Source organism: Ascaphus truei, chromosome 15 (assembly GCF_040206685.1).
Source record: "Ascaphus truei isolate aAscTru1 chromosome 15, aAscTru1.hap1, whole genome shotgun sequence".
Lineage (NCBI taxonomy): Eukaryota > Metazoa > Chordata > Amphibia > Anura > Ascaphidae > Ascaphus > Ascaphus truei.
In genome coordinates this window covers 16,738,897-16,761,839 of record NC_134497.1, presented here as the reverse complement: position 1 = coordinate 16,761,839, position 22,943 = coordinate 16,738,897, and the positions used below count along the sequence as shown (strand labels likewise).

The 22,943-nt window shown below is 49.9% G+C and overlaps 1 protein-coding gene across 2 annotated transcripts in view; it reads left to right on the top strand.

Annotated features, from left to right (window-relative positions):
* The window catches only part of LOC142466609 (protein-glutamine gamma-glutamyltransferase E-like), a 47,431-nt gene extending 32,432 nt beyond the window's left edge, over positions 1-14,999 (top strand). For both annotated transcript variants that reach the window (XM_075571823.1, XM_075571822.1), the window contains 3 exons: positions 425-588; positions 7,558-7,691; positions 14,696-14,999. In XM_075571823.1, coding sequence (XP_075427938.1) covers positions 425-588; positions 7,558-7,691; positions 14,696-14,846 — 449 coding nt within the window. In that variant the 3' untranslated portion in view covers positions 14,847-14,999. The remainder of the gene's footprint in view (positions 1-424; positions 589-7,557; positions 7,692-14,695) is intronic.
* Positions 15,000-22,943: the final 7,944 nt, after the last annotated feature.

The following is a 22,943-nucleotide window of genomic DNA, read 5'->3' as shown; positions in this document are numbered from 1 at the left end:
CCACCAACAGGTCAGTATTTCAGGATATCCTGGCTTCAGCATAGGGGTCTCAATCAGTGGCTCAGTCGAAGACTACTGAAACAGGGATATCTCTAATGCGAGGCCTGTTGGTGGCCCTTGAGGACTGGAATTGGCCATTTCAATAACAGGGCCACTGAATGAGCCACCTGTGCTGAAACAGGGATAGCTTTAAAACCTGACCTGTGGGTGGCCCTTGAGGATTGGAATTGGCCGCCCCTGTAATAAACACACAACAGACAATATTTAATTTTCTTCTTTTTGACATTGTATTTTCTGCGCTAGTTTATTGCATAATGCGGTTTCAGAGGAAACACCCTGCCCCATCGGTAGAAGTGTCCTTGCCGTGGCTTGCCGTGGCTTCCACCATCCACTGTTCATCAATCCCACTGTTTCTTTATTCCAGAGAAAAACATCCCAATTACAATACCGTACGCTCAATATGAAAGTGCGATCACCGATGACAATCTGATCAAAATTGTGACTGTGTGTGAAGATGAAGATGACAAAGTGGGGAAAATGCTCGTAGAGTTTATGATTACTCTGAAGAACCCACCTCTGTTACTAAAGGTACAAACCCTGATATGTATGTGTGTATATCATTATTTATATAGCGCCATCAATGTACATAGCGCTTCCCAGCAGTAACACACGTCACAATCATATAAATAACAAATAATACAAATAACACATAATGGGAAGAAGTGCTTCAGACATAAAAGTAACATTTATGAAAAGGCTGCTCCGAAGAGCTTACAATCTAATTGGTAGGTAGGAAGAACGTACAGAGACAGTAGGAGGGCGTTCTGGTAAGTGCGTCTGCAAGGGGCCAAGGTTAATGTATGAGGTGTAAAGTATCAGCCATGATGCTACTCGTATTGTTCCTTAAGCACGTGGGTCTTAAAGGTGGATAGAGAGGGTGCTAGTCGGATATTGGGGAGAAGGGCAATCGAGAGGTGCGGGGCAGTCAGTGAGAAAGGTTTAAGGCGGGATAGGGCTTTAGAAAGAAAAGGGGTAATGATATTAGCATTAGAGGGAATCAGAGTTACCACCTCCTGCTGAAGGCTAACTCAGAGACTTTTTACAATTCAATTTCATTATGTTTTTTTTTCATTTATATATTTAACTTTTCCCTTCCCTGGTGGCGGCAACTGCCCCTGCATGGTCCCGTCACCATGGCTCCGCGACGTCAAATGGCATCACGTTGCCATGACAATGGGACGCGCTGCAGCAAGCAATGTCCCATTGCCACGGCAAAGCGACGCCATTGCACGTATAGCGGAGCCATGTTGACGAGGCCAATCAGCGGGGGAAGCCACCACCAGAGAAGGTAAGAACCGCACATGTCCCTGAACCGAACATCCCAACCAGTCCTGTTTCGCCCGGAGACTTAAAATGTAAACCCGTATCCAGTGTAATTGTGAAGATTGTGTGTTTGTCTTAAAAGGAAATAGATTACAATTTATTTTGTCTGCCTTGTTGTGCTCAATCCAGAATCCCGGTATTAATGTGTTGGTAAGACCTGGTCTACCGTGACAAAGACATAGCAAGACTTTTTCCATACCACATCATCCAGAACTCCCCTTATGTTTACTCCCAGTTCCCCTTCCCCCCCCCCCCCTCTTCTCAGTAGATATGGAACTCACATGAAGGTTCGAACTGTTCCCTAACTCCCTGCGTCAAATGTAAATTGTACAAAATGTTCTAGGAACCAGTAGTACGGCTAAATAAATAAGATTGTTATGTACCTTTCATATGTTTAAGATGCACCCCTCCCGTCCTCCCCTTCTCCTCTTATCCTTCCCCCCCTCCCCCCACCCCCCCTCTCAGTAGATACTTTACTCACATAACGGTCCAAACTGGTCACTAACTCCCTACGTCAAATGTACAAAATGTTTTGGGAACCAGTAATAGGATTAAGTAGGATTGTTATGATCCTTTCATATGTTCGAGATACACCCCTCATGTCCTCCCTTCTCCCTTTATCCTCTCCCCCCTTATCTCCTCCACCCCCCCCCCTCAGTGGATATTATGCTCACATAAAAAAATTTCACTGGTCACTAACACCTTACGTCAAATGCAAAATGCACAAAATATTTTAGGAACCAGCAGTAAGACTAAATAGGATTGTTATGTTCCTTTCACATGTTTAAGAAGCACCCCTCATGCCTCCACTTCCCCCCTCATTCTCTTCCCCCCTAGCTCCCCATCTCCCCCTCAACCTCCCCGTCACACCCTCCTCACCCCCACCCCCTTCCTCCCCCCACCCACTTTCCCCCTCCCCACTAAGGATGAAATCTACAGGTCGAATAAATGAAACCACAACACAACCCAACATTATAAACCTCCCTCCCCCCAGCTCCTTCCCACTAACACCCCCCCCCCATCCCCACCCCTCAGACACCAAATACTACCACCCACAATCCCAGACCGGCTCATTTAATTGGACGAAAATAGATAATACCTCATAAAGCAAAAGATCATTATTACTCAGGTCGAGCTGAAACTTTCCCGCCATAAACTCATCTCCCCCCATTACTTTTAATCCCATTTAACTTTATTCTCAGGTCCAAAAAAATGAAGCACCTCCCATCCACATCATTACCCTCCCCTCCCACATTGCACCACTTCCCCATCCCCCCTCCCCCTCCCCTGGTACCCCCTTTCCCCATGTCCTCCCCCACCCTTTAAGACCCTTCCTCCCCTCATCCCCTCCCACTATCCGATACCAAATAACCCAAAGCCCTTTTGCTCCTCCCTTCCCTCTCTTTTACCACCTCCTACCCCCACCCTTATCCCCCACCCCTTTTTATAATCCAACTAAAACAACAAATTTTCCCCAGCCAACACCTCCACCAGTCTGGACCTTCAAGGTTAATGTTGTTTTAATGTTTTCTTTTAAAAAAAATCCTTGATTGTTTACTCTATACACTGAAGGTACTCTACTTTTTCTCCTGGTGACCCCCATGCTTCGTGACTGGGGAGGGCGACATGCCCAACTACCTTATGACCACTGTGATTAAGGTTCACACATTAGGGCCTCTTTTGGGCCCACCTCTTTCCTTTCTCTCTTTCTTCCTCAGTATTCGTTCTCCCCTTCCTCCCTTCGATGTTCTTCCAGGTAAAAAATTGAAACATCTGTACCCTCTATATAATTAAAAATACTCAAATTTCATCAAGACCCCCATCTTGGGAAAGTGGATGGTCTCCAATAAGCTCTAACTAAAACAGAACCATGTCTGACCCATCATTTGTAAAACATGTCTCACTCAATGTTAAAGGGCAACACTCAACTAAAAAAGGAAACTTGCACTCCAAGAATTTAAAAATACAAAACGAGATATTTTGTTTATTCAGGAAACACATTTCAGTACCATCTCTCCGCCCAACACATTTAAGAATATTTTCCCTCAAGCATATTACGCATCATTCAATAGCAAAAAAAGAGGAGTGGGAATTCTAATTAAAAGAAATATTCCCTTTACTACCAATAAGGTGATCTATGAGGGTAGATATCCGATTGTCCAGGGTTCTCTCTCGGGCAACCCGGTCTCAATAATTAATCTATACACCTCAAATGAGAACCAAATAACCTTCCTAACAGAGGTTCTAGAATCTTTAGAAAAACACTCCTTGTCCTCCGTAATAATAGCAGGAGACATGAACATGGTCCGTTCACCCATCCCGGGGATCTCCCATTCGACTCATACACAAAAAGCGGCAAAGAAATTTAGAGAGCTAATAAAAGATTTCTCAGTGGTTGATATCCGGAGGGCACAACACCAAGGTCAACGAGACTATACATTTTATTCCGCCCCACATCAGACTTACTCAAGGATCGATTCTTTTCTGGGTACCAAAAATATTCTGCAGGCACCCTCCCAGTCAAGTTATAGGCCCTATAACCTGGTCCGATCATGCCCCTATTTAAATAACTCTCTCTCTCTACCATTCGTTTAATACCAATGGAAATTAAACGACTCTCTTCTTAACTTCCCAGATATAGAGAGCACAATTAACAAAAACGTACCGAATATTTTGAACTAAATAAATGCTACGTCTCAGATCTGACAATGTTGTGGGAGGCCCACCAAGCGTCAATCGGAGGTGATTTAATATCTATAGCCTTGTTCAGGAAAAAAAAAAAGCAAATTAAAACAATAGAAAGAACTCACAGATAATATTATTAAACTAGAACAACGGCATAAAATGAACCCCTCAAAAAAAACTCCATAAATTACTCAATGAGACAAGAACAGAGTTTAAACAACTCCAAATGGAAGAGGTAGAGAGAGCGTTGAAATGTCAAACCAACGTTACTATGACAAGGGCAATAAGGCAGACATGTTATTAGCCAACAAACTAAGAGGTAAAGAGTGTTAGAGCCCAAATATCTGCTATCCGCCGCAAATCAGGGCAAATTTCCTACAACAAAAAAAAATTGGCCAAGAGTTTACAAACTTCTACTCAAAATTGTATAATTTGGGAACGTCAGAGAAGGGCCCTACAAACTCTGAGGCGATTGCGCAATATCTAGAACAATGCAATCTGTCTATGTTATCCGCTGAGGATACGTTGACCCTGAACGGAAAGATTACCCAGGACGAGTTTTCAGAAACGGTCAAATCTCTGAAAATAGCCAAAACACCAGGCCCAGACGTTTTTTCCAATTATTATTATAAAACATTTTTTGCCTATTATCTCCCCATTCATCCTTGAGATGTTTAACTCTTTCCTAGGAGGCGAACCAATACCAATCTCCATGTCCAAATCCAGTCTGGCCATTATCAAGAAAGAGGGTAGAGATCCACTTCAGTGTGGAAATTACCGACCAATCTCTATGCTCAATACAGACATAAAAAATTATAGCTAAATACTGGCGAACAGAGGGAAACCAATTCTACCAAAGTTAATCCATATCGATCAAGTGGGCTTTGTCTCGGGCAGACACTCTTCAGATAATACCCGTAAAATCATAAATATCATTGACCACGTGCACCTCTCCGGTGCAAAGGCAATATTACTAAGTCTAGATGCTGAAAAAGCGTTTGATAGAATAAACTGGGCTTTCTTAGATGGTGTCATGCTAAAGTTTGTATTTAGAGGCCCATTTCTAGAGGGGGTCAGAGCTCTCTACCAGAGCCCCACAGCGTATGTTAAACTCCCGGGAAACAACTCAGACACAATTGTGATCAAAAATGGAACTAGACAGGGTTGCCCTTTGTCTCCGCTTCGCTTTGCCTTATCAATTAAACCTCTTGCCGCTAAAAAACGAGACAATATCAACGTGCAAGGAATCTCTATTGATGGCATAAACTACAAAATCTCTTTATTTGCAGACAATGTCATACTAACCCTGACCAACACCCATACATCCCTGCCCAACCTTCAATTTTTATTAGATCAATTCTGCAAAATCTCGGACTATAAACTTAATAACAATAAGTCAGAAGCCCTAAATGTATCCATCCTAACCCAAGAGGTCAAGCTCTTACATTTGAATTTGAACTACAAATGGAGTGCCTCTCATATCAAATATCTAAGAGTTAAAATTTCGAGAACATATGACTCTCTCTATCTTTGCAACATCCCTCCCCTATTTGATAAAAATTAAAAAAAGACCTGCAGACCTGGGAAAAATTCCAAATATCCTGGTTAGGACGAATTATCTCAGTAAAAATTAATATAATCCCCAGGGGGCTCTACTGCTTTCAGACCCTCCCAGTTCGAATACCTCTCTCTGAGCTTAAAAATATAGAAAGCAGGATTTTGCAGTTTATTTGGAGGTGGCCGGAGACCGAGGGTACCAAGGTCGATTATGTTAGCATCGAAGGCAATAGGGGGTCTGGGGGTCCCTGACGTGCTAAAATATTACCAAGCCACACAGCTAAAACAAGTGGTGATCTGGAATAGCGCCCCGGCAACTTGTTGCTGGCTTGCCATTGAATCTTATTATTCAACACCATCCTCTTTAGCCGTGTCCCTGTGGGCCCCTACGGCCAAGGACCCCACAGTGGGGAGCTGGACCTAGGATCGATGAGGTGCACGTGGAAAATTACCCGCAGTACCCCACCCAACCTCCCCTCCCCCCCACTCTCTTTTCAACCCTGCTCCTTTCTTCTCTCTTCTTCTATCCGCTTCCTACTTCTCTCAGAGATTAACACTCCTAAAAAATCTCTAATACATAGCAGAAGGACGAGCAATATTAAAGCCCGCCCAAAACTGCTCAGATGTATAGAGCAATGACAAATGTTAAATATCAAAAACACCCTCTTTCAGCCAAAGAATCTTCTCCGCAACCCAATTAGGACCTCCTGCTGTTCTCTCTGGAAGAGAGGTGTAATGTACTACCTATGCCGGTCTATGTTCCTACGCAACTGTAATAATTTGTGTTTCTCTGTGTTGAAAAATCAATATTGAAACAAAAAAAAAAAAACAAAAAAGGATCTGGAGTCAGGTTTGCGTTAAATAGATTAAAATGTAGAAGAAAAACCTCAGCGTCGCGGTTTCTATGTACAATCTGCACCAATCCGCTTTTTCTAATATTATTTTTGTGTACGTGTCGGAACGTGTGACGTGTCACAATCCAACACTCACACACCTCCCTAGTTCTGGGGGTATCATCCCCTCCTTGAGGGGATACCCCAGAGTGGTAAATATGGTGACGAGGTCTGTTACAAGCGACAACCAGTATTTCAAACCGATGAGCAGTTTTCTGCCGACCCCCCATGGGTGACAGAAATGTGTATTGGAGCAAAATGACAATCCTTTGACTGAACCCTTTCGGCCTGTTATTGAATAGCTACAATTACCTGGTGAAACACAGTCTGAGTAAATTCTAATAAAGATCTGTCACGTTCTATTACTGCCCCCGACCACCTTCCCAGTCATAGGGTTGCCAGATGTCCAGTATTGAACTGTATTGTCCTGTGTTTGGACAGTCTGTTTAGTAAAAAAATGAGATGTAATACTGGACATGTATGTGTATACCGGTATTACCTCTCTGGACATGTCTGTGTATACCGGTATTACCTCTCTGGACATATATGTGTATACCGGTCTTACATCTCTGGACATTTATGTGTATACCGGTATTACCTCTCTGGACATGTCTGTGTATACCGGTATTACCTCTCTGGACATGTATGTGTATACCGGTCTTACCTCTCTGGACATGTATGTGTATACCGGTATTACCTCTCTGGACATAGTGATCTGACCAGCTTGGGGGGCTGCGGGATTTCCCCGAGTAGGGAGAGAGCAGGGCTGTTGCTAGGTGGCTGGGCAGCTTCCTCCATCCTGACTGACTGCATTACTCAGCAGCAGCCAATCAGGAGGAGGTGTCAGGAGCTTGGAGGTGGGGGCCAAGGGGGTGGAGGAAACAGCATGGAGCAGAGAGAGTTGAGGGTGTGTGTCTCAAGCACGTCGCACCTTTCACCATTGTGTCCAGTATGTTTGGAGAAGCATCATGGCAACCCTACCCGAAACACAGCAAAAATCCTTAATGTTCATTACTTCTCTTTCTCTCTCTATTCATAGTTCCATGGACAACCTGTTCTAAACAAGCCCGTTGTTATAAGTATTACATTCTGCAATCCCATCGCAGAGAACGTTACAAACAGCATCCTGACATTAGAAGGCAGCGGGCTGTGTAAGGAACAGCTTCAAATAAAGTAAGTTTACACAATGTCCTTTTGGATAACTTGGGAAGCGGAATTTACCTAGAATATCGAACCAGAGATTACAGGAAACACCATTGATGAAACGGTACCATAAGGCACTTCGGGCCTGGAGTTGAGTATTATCCCGATAGATGACTATATTGGAATACTAAAAAAATGACAGTGGCGGTGGGGGGAAGGGGTTTCGCTGATATTTTGGGGATATGTGGATTAAAATGCCACAACTTCAAAATAGGTAAAACTACCAATGTAGATGGGTGTGCGCTTCCACGGAGGATGACTTTGCGCTGTGGTTACCACTTTCCTAGTAAATGCCTTCAACATTAAAACAGTGAATGTCTTTTTGCTATTGAACAGTTATGTATTGTGATCAATATCACGATAATTTTCTCAGTATCACGAACGTGAGGATTTTGTTGTTACTGCTTAACCCTACCTGGGCGTAAATACACTAAACTCCATTTCAGCAGATCAGGAAAAAGGTGGGTGAGGAATTCTGCGTTATCATTAACATTGCGTTAACCAGGGCTGGTAATGCGGTTATCAGGCAGCTCAGGGAGCGGGGAGAAACTCTGATCCCCACCGGTAACATCTCCCCTCCCTCCACACCGGGGAGAGCGGGTTACTGGGGTGGTAAGCGGTTGAGGGTCGCAGGTGAAGCCCCTCTGAGAGTGTCATGCAACCCGCTGACCGCCTGTTACCCACCAATGACCTAGGCCTTAGCACACATGGGCCTTTACTGTATGTCCGTCTCTGCACAGGAGTGAAACCCTCCCTCCTTCATTAACAGAGCACTTATACCCCTTGAAAATTAAAATGAATAAACACACAATCCCAGCAAGCTTAGGAACCCCATTCTCCAAGTAGCAGGTTTTTCTCATGTTCCTGTGTATGGCAGGCCCACTGTGGTCATTCTCCTTCCAGCAGAGGTAAATGACAATTTTACCAGGTAGTGTTAGGACCTGCAAACTGGTCGTGCCGTGGCTGCAGGCTTATAACGCTTTGGCCAAAGGGTTTAAATAAATAACCCTTACTCATGAGAATATTAACATTGATGTATTGTACAGTACTTTACATTTTTGTCACATTGGATGCAGCACGGGGCATTCTGTCTTTCGCTTATACCCCTGCCAGTAATCCACGGTGTAAAACGTAATCTGCTATATGATGTCAGAAGGGGCAGAAACATTGTATGAGTAATAATGCTACTGAATAATAATATAACTGTACCTCGTAGACAGGGGTGCCCAATGCTACATCAAATTGACAAAATATATATGGTAATAAGTACAAAGTTTAAATACTTCAATAATAATAGTAATAACTTGGTTATTTAGTTAAACTCTTTGGCCAAAGCGTCGTAAGCCTGCATACCAAAACGTCAAGGTATAACCAATAATAATAATAATAACGGCAGGTGTAAATGGTATACAGTAGAAGTGTAGATTTCACATTGAACTTTCTATCTGTAATCGTGGAGATGTGCGTGTAATATCCGACGTGAATTAAGTAGAGATAGCCGTGTTAGTCTAGTTCGATAGTGCAGAGTAAATGAGTACTTCAGTATTAGGTGATACCTTTTTTATTAGGACAAAAAATTGATGTTATAAGACGAGCTTTCGAGAATTCTCCTCTCTTCCTCGGGTCAGCGATACTCATTTACACAGATCCCAGGACTTTAACGGCGAGTCATGTTAGCCATCTAAGGCAAATGATGCAGAGAAGGAATAAACAGACAGGGCAATACATGGATGAAAGGGGACCATACATCCATCAGCCGTATGCAGGGGGGAGAGGGTGCAGGGGAGAAGAGAGGGTAAAGGTCAGTGAGACACAGGACTATACATACCTCAGCAGTGTGAGGGGGGGATGCAGAGGGGTGTAGCAGGGTGGGGGAGAGGGGTTAAGGGACAGTGAGACACAGGACCATACATCCATCAGCAGTGTGCAGAGGGGGGTGCATGAGGGGGTTAATTGTTAAATTCACTGAGGCAGGGAGAAACATTATAAAACATTTCCTATAGTGTGTAAGAAACCCCAGATCAGCATTGCGTTTTAGTGTCAAAGGGGATTATCATTTTGAGTTCAAATGTTTTCTGTTTTGAAGCTTTTAAACATTCCATTGAATACTATCCCATTGGATTGGGATTTTTAAATAATTTATGGAAAGATCTGGCTGAGAGAAGTGGTGTCCCAATGGAGTGCAATATCTTCCTTCTTCATAGTGTGTTATTGTGTGTCTGTGCAGTATCCCCCCTCTTCATGGTGTGTTATTGTGTGTCTGTGCGGTATCCCCCCTCTTCATGGTGTGTTATTGGGTCTGTGTAGTATCACCCTTCTTCCCGGTGTGTTATTGTGTGTCTGTGTGGTATCTCCCCTCTTCATGGTGGGTAATTGTGTGTCTGTGTGGTATCTCCCCTCTTCCCGGTGTGTTATTGTGTGCCTTTACGGTATCTCCCCTCTTCATGGTGGGTAATTGTGTGTCTGTGTGGTATCTCCCCTCTTCATGGTGTGTTATTGTGTGTCTGTGTGGTATCTCCCCTTTTCATGGTGTGTTATTGTGTGTCTGTGCGGTATCTCCCCTCTTCATGCTGTGTTATTGTGTGTCTGTGTAGTATCTCCCCTCTTCATGGTGTGTTATTGTGTGTCTGTGTAGGTGTGTTCTAGTTGGAGGTTTGTGGCTGGTCTCACCAGTGTAACATCCTTGGTCACAGTTGCTGCATTGTATGATATACTAGCTGAGAGACCCGGCGTTGCCCGGGATGTAAATGCGTCATAGGTAGTATTATTTATAAATGGTGGAACAATAGGTGACTATTTGTTGGAAAGGTTGGATAATAATGTTGAAAAGAAAGATGGAAGAAAATGTAATACGATGTTGTATAAAAATGGTTTATTGTAAACACACCACAGTACAATGTATATTTTGGTGACATAAGTGATGTGAAAATGTGAGGCGTGTGTCCTGCTAGGGTGTGAGGCGGCGGGTGGGTGTTCAGTACGGGTGGCACGTGGGTAGTGAGTGCTGGCTGTGGGTCGGGGTCCTGCTAGGGTGTGAGGCGGCGGGTGTGTGGCGAGTGCGGGTGACAGCTGGTCAGTGATATTGTTGCGTAGGGGCAGGATGCGGCAGGTGTGTGTCGAGTGTGTGGGGTGGGTGAGAGGCGGCGGGTGTGTGTCGAGTGTGGCGGGTGTCTGTTGAGTGCGTGCGGCGGCTGTGTGGCGGCTGTGTGGCGCAGGGGGTGGGCGGGTGAAAGGCAGAAGTGCGGGTGGGCGAAAGGCAGAGGCGGGAGGGAGGGCGGATGATAGGCGTTGAAGGAGGGGAGGTGAGGTCGGAGGGGTGGTGGGGGGTGGTGAGGGGAGGTGAAGGGGGGCGGAGGGGAGGTCGGAGGGGAGGATGGGTGGTGAGGGGAGGGGGTGGTGAGGGGAGGGGGTGGTGGGGTTTGGTAAGGGGAGGTGAAGGGGGGGCGGAGGGGAGGTGAAGGGGGTTGCCGGGAGGTGAAGGGAGGGGGGGGTGACAGGAGGTGAAGGGAGGGGGGGGGTGACAGGAGGTGAAGGGGGGGGGGGTGACAGGAGGCGAAGGGGGGGGTGACAGGAGGTGAAGGGAGGAAGGGAAGGGGGAGGATTGGAAGGGGGAAGAGGGAGGTGGGGAAGGGGAGAGGTGGGGGAGGAGGGGAAGGGGGAGGTGGGAAGGTGGGGGAAAGGGTGAAGGGGGGAGGTGGGGGAAAGGGTGAAGGGGGGGAGGGGGGAGGTAAGGGTGAAGGGGGGAGGGGTGAAGGGGGAAAGGTGGGGGAGGGGGAAAGGGGGGAAAGGTGAGGGAGGGGGAAAGGTGGGGGAGGGGGAAAGGTGGGGGAGGGGGAAAGGGGGGGAGGGGGAAAGGGGGGGAGGGGGAAAGGGGGGAAAGGTGGGGGAGGAGGGAAAGGGGGGAAAGAAGGGGGAGCGGGGAAAGGGGGGAAAGAGGGGGGAGCGGGGAAGGGGGGGGAAAGAGGGGGGAGCGGGGAAGGGGGGGAAAGAGGGGGGAGCGGGGAAGGGGGGGGAAAGAGGGGGGAGCGGGGAAGGGGGGGAGCGGGGAAGGGGGGGAAAGGGGGGAGCGGGGAAAGGGGGGAAAGAGGGGGGAGCGGGGAAGGGGGGGGAAAGAGGGGGGAGCGGGGAAGGGGGGGAAAGAGGGGAGCGGGGAAGGGGGTGGAGGGGGAAAAGGGGGAGAGGGATGGGGAAAGGGGGGAAAGGGGGAAGGTGGAGGAGGGGAAGTGGGGAGGTGAGGAGGGTAAGGGGGGAGGTGAGGAGGGTAAGGGGGGAGGTGAGGAGGGTAAGGGGGGAGGTGAGGAGGGTAAGGGGGGAGGTGAGGAGGGTAAGGGGGAGGTGAGGAGGGTAAGGGGGGAGGTGGAGGAGGGTAAGGGGGGAGGTGGAGGAGGGTAAGGGGGGAGGTGGAGGAGGGTAAGGGGGGAGGTGGAGGAGGGTAAGGGGGGAGGTGGAGGAGGGGAAGGGGGGAGGTGGTGGGAAGGGGGGAGGTGGTGGGAAGGGGGGAGGTGGTGGGAAGGGGGGAAGAAGGGGGAGGTGGTGGGAAGGGGGAGGTGGTGGGAAGGTGGGAAGGGAGGGGGAGGTGGTGGGAAGGGGGGGAGGTGGTGGGAAGGTGGGAAGGGGGGGGAGGTGGTGGGAAGGTGGTGGGAGGTGGTGGGAAGGGGGGGGAGGTGGTGGGAAGGGTGGGGGAGGTGGTGGGAAGGGTGGGGGAGGTGGTGGGAAGGGTGGGGGAGGTGGTGGGAAGGGGGGAGGTGGTGGGAAGGGGGGGGAGGTGGTGGGAAGGGGGGGGAGGTGGGGAGGTGGTGGGAAGGGGGGGGGAGGTGGGAAGGGTGGGGGGAGGTGGTGGGAAGGGGGGGGTGGTGGGAAGGGGGGGGTGGTGGGAAGGGGGGGGGAGGTGGTGGGAGGTTGTAAGGGGGGAGTGAAGGGAAGGTGAAGGGGGTGAAGGTGGGGGTGGAGGGGCGGTGAAGGTGGGGTGGAGGGGGCGGTGAAGGTGGGGGTGGAGGGGGCGGTGAAGGTGGGGGTGGAGGGGAGGTGGGGGTGGAGGGGAGGTGAAGGTGGGGGTGGAGGGGAGGTGAAGGTGGGGGTGGAGGGGAGGTGAAGGTGGGGGTGGAGGGGAGGTGAAGCGGGGGTGGAGGGGAGGTGAAGCGGGGGTGGAGGGGAGGTGAAGCGGGGGTGGAGGGGAGGTGAAGCGGGGGTGGAGGGGAGGTGAAGCGGGGGTGGAGGGGAGGTGAAGCGGGGGTGGAGGGAAGGTGAAGGGGGGTTGGAGGGAAGGTGAAGGGGGGTTGGAGGGGAGGTGAAGGGGGGTTGGAGGGGAGGTGAAGGGGGGTTGGAGGGGAGGTGAAGGGGGGGGGTGGAGGGGAGGTGAAGGGGGGTTGGAGGGGAGGTGAAGGGGGGTTGGAGGGGAGGTGAAGGGGGGGTGGAGGGGAGGTGAAGGGGGGGGTGGAGGGGAGGTGAAGGGGGGGTGGAGGGGAGGTGAAGGGGGGGTGGAGGGGAGGTGAAGTGGGGGGGGGTGGAGGGGAGGTGAAGTGGGGGGGTGGAGGGGAGGTGAAGCGGGGGTGGAGGGGAGGTGAAGCGGGGGTGGAGGGGGGGTGGAGGGGGGGTGGAGGGGAGGTGGAGGGGGGGTGGAGGGGAGGTGAAGGGGAGGTGGAGGGGAGGTGAAGGGGAGGTGAAGCGGGGGTGGAGGGGAGGTGAAGCAGGGGTGGAGGGGAGGTGAAGGGGGGTTGGAGGGAAGGTGAAGGGGGGGTGGAGGGGAGGTGAAGGGGGGGTGGAGGGAAGGTGAAGGGGGGGTGGAGGAGAGGTGAAGGGGGGGGTGGAGGGGAGGTGAAGGGGGGGGGGTGGAGGGGAGGTGAAGGGGGGGTGGAGGGTATGTGGAAGGGAGGGGAAGTGTAGTGAGGGGCGGGCGAGGGGAGGTAAAGGCCGCTCACTCACCCGTCCGGCCGCTCCCACGTGGATGTGAGGCGGGAGGCAGCGTGTTGTGGCCGCACCCCCGCTGTGTCCCGGGCGCTCGCTCCGCTTCCCCGCTGACTGTAGCGGCGCGGGGGGGGGGGGTGTATCGGGGAGACACTGACACTGGATCCGCTGACACTGGAGGGGAGGGGGGGTGGAGGGGAGGTGAAGGGGGGTGAGGGGAGGTGAAGGCCGCTCACTCACCCATCCGGCAGCTCCCACGTGGATCTGAGGCGGGAGGCAGCGTGTTGTGGCCGCTCCCCCGCTGTGTCCCGGGCGCGCGCTCGCTCACTCCGCTGACTGTAGCGGCGCCGGGGGGAGGGGAAGTGAGTGAGGGGAGGTGAAGGCCGCTCCCTCACCCGTCCGGCAGCTCCCTCACCCGTCCGGCAGCTCCCACGTGGAGGGGGGGGGGTGAAAGCGCGGGAAACAGGAAGAGGCGGAGCCTCTGGGACCAGTGGGGAAGAGAGCGGGAGATGTGCTGCTAACACTGTGAGCCCCGCTAATGTATGTAACACCCCCCCCCCCGTGTGTGTGACAGTGTGTGTGTGTGTGTGTGTGTGTGTGACAGTGTGTGTGTGACAGTGTGTGTGTGTGACAGTGTGTGTGTGACTGTGTGACAGTGTGACAGTGTGACAGTGTGACAGTGTGAGTGTGTGTGTGTGTGTGTGTGTGTGTGTGTGTGTGTGTGTGTGTGTGTGTGTGTGTGTGTGTGTGTGTGTGTGTGTGTGTGTGTGTGTGTGTGTGTGTGTGTGTGTGTGTGTGTGCTCCGCCTCAGGCCAATGAGAGGTGTGGGGGGGCGGGCGGGCGGCCCAAGGGAGCAATCTCATTGGCCTGGCCCAAGGTCCAATGAGATTGCCGCTAGGGACACGGGGAGGGGCACAGGGAGACACATACAGACCCGGACACATAGGACACTTTCAGAAATATATAGTAGATACCACATCCCTTGATGTGCCGCTGTATGATGATCCTTGGACATTGCATGGTCTATGTTAGTGACTGGCTGTGAAACTCTGTTTCTATTCCTCTCTCAGGGTGCCGCTGCTGAAGCCCAACCAGACATCCAAGACAGAGGTCACTATCACCCCGTACAGAACGGGCGTCAGATGCCTTATAGCGGATCTTTCCTCTGACAAGTTTTCTAACGTTAAAGCGTCCCAGGAAGTGACTGTGGCTCCAGCGTAGGAGCTTTGCGTCCGGGAAAATGTGTTTCTTTCACATGGAGATCCTAAAACAATTGTCCCTTTTATTGTGTGTGATTATGTCCTTGCTTCCTGCTAGGAGCTAGTCCTGTATCAGCATCGCAAATGCAATAATAAATATATATTGTTCTAGGAATCTTGTGTATTTGTATCATGGGGGGAGGGAGAGAGGGGGAGGGGAAGGAAAAGTAATATAGGGGAGGGAGAAAGGGGAGGATTACTGTATTACTACTGTGAAGCGCTATGTACATTAATGGCGCTATATAAATAAAGACATACAATATAATACAATACAGGAGAAGTAATGTAGGGCAGGGAGAGAGAGGGAGAAGTAATGTAGGGGAGGGAGAGGAGGGAAGGAGAAGTAATGAAGGGGCGAGAGAGAAGGGGAGGAGGAGAAGTAATGTAGGGAGGGAGAGAGGGTGAGGAGAAATAATGTAGAGACACAGACACACTCACTCACACAGACACTCTCACTCACACAGACACTCTCACTCACACAGACACTCTCACACACAGGCTCTCTGTTGGAATTTGGACTATGAGACCCCAAAAACAGACCTCCAAGAGAGACTGAGTAATATGATGAAACTGTGCAAGCATGAACCAGCAAGGTATGGGTTAAAGTTTGAATGCAGAATAGGGTTTGTGTGAAGAGGGTCAGCAAGATTATCTTATCCTAATACAGACACATCCAGCCAAGGGCACTGTGAGGAATTGAATGAAGTCTGTGGACAATTGAATTTCCCTGAAGATAAGACTTTTACAAACACAATAACTTGGACTAAATCAAATGTGCAAACACTTCAGAGACCCTCCAACCCCTACACTTAGCCCCAGAGAGGAGATAAGAACAGACACACAGACCGGGCACATTGTGAGATATAACAATGAAGCACAGATACTGATTTCTTCAGGTATATATACCAGGGTTTAAGGAGAGATCATTTGTCTTGACCAGGTGTATGTTCTCCTCACACAGAGGGACCCTGCACTATTATCCAAATTGAGTGCTGTGCTATTATACGGTATGTACTCTCACACACAGACACTCTCTCACACACACAGACACTCTCACACACAGACACTCTCTCACACACACAGACACTCTCACACACAGACACTCTCTCACACACACAGACACTCACACACAGACACTCTCACACACACAGACACTCTCACACACAGACACTCTCACACAGAGGGACCCTGCACTATTATCCAAACTGTGTGCTGTGCTATTATACGGTATGTATTCTCACACACAGACATTCTCTCACACACAGACACTCTCACTCACACACAGACACTCTCACACACAGACACTCTCTCTCACACACAGACACTCTCTCACACATAGAGGGACACTGCACTATTATCCAAACTGTGTGCTGTGCTATTATACGGTATGTATTCTCACACACAGACACTCTCTCACACACACAGACACTCTCACACACAGACACTCTCTCACACATAGAGGGACACTGCACTATTATCCAAACTGTGTGCTGTGCTATTATACAGTATGTATTCTCACACACAGACATTCTCTCACACACACAGACACTCTCTCTCACACACAGACACTCTCTCTCACACACAGACACTCTCTCTCACACACAGACACTCTCTCACACATAGAGGGACACTGCACTATTATCCAAACTGTGTGCTGTGCTATTGTACGGTATGTACTCTGAGAAACGCATCCGTGTTATACACACCTTCCTTCACTCTCACACACAAACACTCTCATTCACACTTAGACACTCTCACTCACACATAGACACTCTCACTCACTCACAGACACTCTCATTCACTCACAGACACTCACTCACTCACTCACAGACACTCTCACTCACTCACAGACACTCTCACTCACAGACACTCTCTCACACACAGACGCTCTCTCACACACAGAGCCACACTGCACTATTATCCAAACGGTGTGCTGTGCTATTATACGGTATGTACTCTCACACACAGACATCCTCTCTCACACACAGATGCCCTCTCTCACACACAGATGCCTTCTCTCACACACAGACACTCTCTCACACACAGACACTCTCTCACACACAGACACTCTCTCACACAGAGGGACCCTGCACTATTATCCAAACTGTGCTGTGCTATTATACGGTATGTACTCTCACACACAGACACTCTCTCACACACACAGACACTCTCTCACACACACAGACACTCTCACACACAGACACTCTCTCACACAGAGGGACACTGCACTATTATCCAAACTGTGTGCTGAGCTATTATACGGTATGTACGCGGAGAAACGCATCCGTGTTATACACACCTTCCTTCACTCTCACACACAAACACTCTCATTCACACTTAGACACTCTCACTCACACACAGACACTCTCACTCACTCACAGACACTCTCACTCACAGACACTCTCATTCACTCACAGACACTCTCACTTACTCACAGACACTCTCTCACACACAGACACTCTCTCACACACAGACACTCACTGCACTATTATCCAAACGGTGTGCTGTGCTATTATACGGTATGTACTCTCACACACAGACATCCTCTCACACACAGATGCCCTCTCTCACACACAGACACTCTCTCACACAGACACTCTCTCACACAGAGGGACATTGCACCATTATCCAAACTGTGTACTGTGCTATTATACAGTATGTATTCTTACACACAGAAACTCTCTCACTCACTCACACACAGACACACTCTCTCACACAGAAGAACACTGCACTATTATACAAACTGTGTGCTGAGCTATTATACGGTATGTATTCACACGCAGACACTCTCTCTCACACAGACACACTCTCTCACACATAGAGGAACACTGCACTATTATACAAACTGTGTGCTGAGCTATTATACGGTATGTACTCTCACCCACAGACACTCTCTCATACAGACACTCTCACTCACACACATACACTCTCTCACTCGCACACACACACTCTCACACAGAGGGACACTGCACTATTATCCAAACTGTGCTGTGCTATTATAAGGTATGTATTCTCACACACAGACACTCTCTCACACACAGACACTCTCTCACACAGAGGGACACTGCACTATTATCCAAACTGTGCTGTGCTATTATAAGGTATGTATTCTCACACACAGACACTCACACAGTCACACAGACACTCACACACAGACACTCTCACTCACACATAGAGGGACACTGCACTATTATCCAAAGGGTGTGCTGTGCTATTATACGGAATGTACTCTCACACAGACACTCTCACACATAGACACATTAGAAAAGAGGCGTCTAAGAGGGGATATGATAACTATATACAAATATATTCAGGGACAATACAAGGAGCTTTAAAAAGAACTATTCATCCCAGGGGCAGTACAAAGGACTCTGGGGCATCACTTAAGATTGGAGGAAAGGAAATTTCACCAGCAACAAAGGAAAGGGTTCTTTACAGTAAGGGCAGTTAAAATGTGGCATTCATCACCCATGGACACTGTGATGGCAGATATAATAGATTTGTTCAAAAAAAGGTTGGACATCTTTTTAGATGGCAAAGGTATACAGGGATATACCAAATAAGTATACATGGGAAGGACGTTGATCCAGGGATTAATCCGATTGCCAATTCTTAGAGTCAGGAAGGAATTAATTTTTCCCCTTAATGGGGTTGTTTGTTTGCCTTCCTCTGGATCATAAGTAAGTATAGATATAGAATAAAATATCTGTTTAGCATAGGTTGAACTTGATAGACGTACGTCTTTTTTCAACCTCATCTACGATGTAACTATGTAACTATGTAACTATGACACTCTCACACCAAGACTCTATCACACCCAGACTCCTTCTCGCCCACAGACTCTCTCACATCCAGACACTCTCTCACAAACAGTCACAGACACTCTCACACCCAGAAACTCACACCCAGAAACTCTCACACCCAGACAATCTCTCATGCACAGTCTCTCACACACAGACAGTCACTCTCACACAGACAGTCACTGTCACACAGTCACTCTCACACAAACACGCTCACACTCTCCCTCACACGCAGACACTTTCTGTCTCTCACACAAACACACACCCCCTCCCCCAGAGTACAGGAGGGCTCTGGCTAGCTCCGCCCCAGTCCTCCAACTTGCCCCGCCTTCAACCTTCTGACTAACTCCGCCCCCTCTTTTCACTGAGCTGCGCAGCAGTTACTTGACCTGTCAATCACCGTCGCTGCTTGTCCCAGTACACCAGATCCGTAGAGCGCCCAGGATTATTGTGGGATTTATTACCCATGGAGACTGGGATGGCAGATACAATAGATATGTTCCAAAAAAGTTTTGACACCGTGTTAGAAAGGGAAGGTATACAGGGATTTACCAAATAAGTAAACATGGGAAGGATGCTGATCCAGGGAGTAATCTGATTGCCAATATTGTAGTCAGGAAGGAATTATTTTCCCTTATGAGATATCATTGGATGATGTGTCACTGGGGTTTGTGTTTGCTTCCTCTGGATCAATATACTGTAAGTAGGGATATAGGATAAAGTATCTGTCGTCTAAATATAGCACAGGTTGAACTTGATGGAGATATGTCCCCGGGGGAAACAGGATCTTTGCCAATCGGTCGGCAGCTTAGCTACTGATATTTCCTTAAAGCAACTGCTGCATCTTTCAACCTCATCTACTGTGTAACTATGTAACTGTGTAACTGTGTAACTATGTAACTATGTAACTACAGTGCAGAGAGGGTAAGTAGAGATAGAATGTGTCAATATTTTCTCTGCAAACTCTTTACTTTATTTATGAAAAAATTGGCATGCAAATCCGCCGAGAGAGCGTGTGAGTGTGTGAGTGAGCATGTGAGTGTGTGAGTGAGCGTTTGAGTGTGAGTGTCTGGGTTCTGTGCCTGCAGCTTCCCAACACCTACAATATTCTAATTGATATTTCCTCCTTGACACATCTAATCGGTCACTGCATCCAGTGGCCTCTGATACTATTTCTGCATCAGCACCACACTCAGGCGTGAGGAATTTTGTACTGTGCCTGAGTAATGTACAGTATGTATGTCTTTATTTATATAGCAAAACAGAAAGTGAATCCCTGCGCTTCTCCCTTAGGGATAGCAATCAATGGGGAATATAAATATATGTATGGTGTAAATACCTATAAGAAAAAAAAGGAGACTTTTGGTTCCATCCTTTGATCAAATAATCCCAAGTCTGCTAACCACATCAAGGTAAGTCTCTTTAGCAGGTCCCTACGCTAAATGCATACTAGTGTTATGTGAAATAAGCCCAGAAGGAGTTAAAATATCAAAGCATATGCTCATATAACCTAGTGCAATTAAAAACTGGTATATACCAGTACAGATACTCACATGTAAGTGAAGTGAAATAAGGGGAGCTTGCTTGGAGATTATATACCTAGAAGGGGAGAGGCTGGCCTGCCCCAAACTGCTCAATAAGCAGTTGCAGGTGATTGGCTAAATATATTCAATTACACCATAGTAGTGTTGCCCTCCAGGAGCGTGCTGCTAAGAATTAAAATCGGCCCAACAAATAATGTAAAACAAATATATAATCACTGCGCCTCTCCATGTAAAGAGCATGCAGCTAGTGAAGGAACTGGCCATACAAATGTGCAACACAGAAAGTGAATCCCTGAGCTTCTCCCTTAGGGATAACAATCAATGCGCAGGGATTCACTTTCTTTAATCCTTTGCAGCACGTTCCTAGAGGGCAACACTCCTATGGTGTAATTGAATATATTTAGCCAATCACCTGCAACTGCTTATTGAGCAGTTTGGGGCAGGCCAGCCCCTCCCCTTCTAGGTATATAATCTCCCAGCAAGCTCCCCTTATTTCACTTCACTTACATGTGAGTATCTGTACTGGTATATACCAGTTTTTAATTGCACTAGGTTATATAAGCATACTAGCTGAGAGACCCGGCGTTGCCCGGGATGTAATTTTGGGGGGGCGTACGACAGGGTTAGGCTTCCCCCCCCCTTGACAGCTAGGTGGGTGACTGAGTTGACTGAGTGTGTGGGTGACTGGGTGGGTGGGTGACACTTGACTGAGTGGGTGGGTGATTGAGTGGGTGGGTAACTTTGGGTCGGTTTGACTTTGGGTCGGTGGGTGGGTGACTTTGGGTCGGTGGGTGGGTGACTTTGGGTCGGTTTGACTTTGGGTCGGTGGGTGTGTGACTTTGGGTCGGTGGGTGTGTGACTTTGGGTCGGTGGGTGGGTGGGTGACTTTGGGTCGGTGGGTGGGTGACTTTGGGTCGGTGGGTGACTTTGGGTCGGTGGTTGGGTGGGTGAGTTGGGTCGGTGGGTGGGTGACTGACTGGGTGGGTGAGTGGGAGACTGACTGGGTGGGTGAGTGGGAGACTGACTGGGTGGGTGAGTGGGAGACTGACTGGGTGGGTGAATGGGTGACTGGGTGGGTGACTGACTTGACTGACTGGGTGGGTGAGTGGGTGACTGACTGGGTGGGTGAGTGGGTGACTGACTGGGTGGGTGAGTGGGTGACTGACTGGGTGACTGACTGGGTGGGTGACTGAGTGACTGGGTGGGTGAGTGGGTGACTGACTGACTGAATGGGTGACTGACTGAATGGGTGACTGAATGGGTGGGTGACTGGGTGACTGAGTGGGTGGGTGGGTGACTGAGTGGGTGGGTGACTGAGTGGGTGGGTGGGTGACTGGGTGGGTGGGTGACTGGGTGAAAGTGGGTGACTGGGTGAAAGTGACTGGGTGAAAGTGACTGGGTGGGTGTGTGGGTGGGTGACTGAGTGGGTGACTGAGTGAGTGGGTGGGTGACTGAGTGGGTGACTGGGTGAGTGGGTGGGTGACTGAGTGAGTGTGTGACTGAGTGAGTGGGTGGGTGACTGAGTGGGTGGGTGACTGAGTGGGTGGGTGACTGAGTGGGTGGGTGACTGAGTGGGTGACTGGGTGGGTGGGTGAAAGTGACTGGGTGGGTGAAAGTGACTGGGTGGGTGGGTGAGTGTGTGGGTGACTGGGTGACAGTGCGTGGGTGGGAGACGGTGTGTGACTTACCTTGACCCCGTGGCATCTGGCTGGGGCAGGAGGTGAGTTCGGGAAGCTGGGGGGGGGGGCCAAGAGTGGCAGGAGTCCCGCGCCGTGCTTCCCCTCTCCGGTAGCGGCGCACGTGATGGGGAGTCCCGCGCCGCGCTTCCCCTCTCCGGTAGCGGCGCACGTGATGGGGAGTCCCGCGCTGCTTCCCCTCTCCGGTAGCGGCGCACGTGATGGGGAGAGCAGGAGGCCCGGGCCGCGCTTCCCCTCTCCGGTAGCGGCGCACGTGATGGGGAGTCCCGCGCCGCGCTTCCCCTCTCCGGTAGTGGCGCACGTGATGGGGAGTCCCGCGCCGCTTCCCCTCTCCGGTAGCGGCGCACGTGAGGGGGAGAGCAGGTGGCCCGGGCCGCGCTTCCCCTCTCCGGTAGCGGCGCACGTGATGGGGAGTCCCGCGCCGCTTCCCCTCTCCGGTAGCGGCGCACGTGAGGGGGAGAGCAGGAGGCCCGGGCCGCGCTTCCCCTCTCCGGTAGCGGCGCACGTGAGGGGGAGAGCAGGAGGGCCGCGCCGCGAGGGGGGAGGAGCCTGGAGTTTGCTGCTGAGCAGCAGGGCCGCGCTTCCTCCGCGGCGCACGGTGAGGGTGATGATGCGGCTGGGGATGTTGCGGAGCGTGGGGATTTGGGGGAGGGGGGAGAGAGTGAGGGGCACCGGGAGAGGAGGGGCACCGGGAGAGGAGGGGCACCGGGAGAGGAGGGGGGGGGGTGTGGAAGGTGAGCTGCGGTCCAACTGACGGGGGAGAGTGTGTGTCCCTGTATGTGTGTCCCTGTGTGTGTGTCCCTGTGTGTGTCCCTGTGTGTGTCCCTGTGTGTGTCCCTGTGTGTGTGTGTGTGTGTGTGTCCCTGTGTGTGTGTCCCTGTGTGTGTGTCCCTGTGTGTGTGTGTCCCTGTGTGTGTGTGTGTGTGTGTCCCTGTGTGTGTCCCTGTGTGTCCCTGTGTGTCCTTTGGCCCGTCACTCCGCCTCAAGGCCAATGAGAGGTGTGCGGGGGCGGACCAAG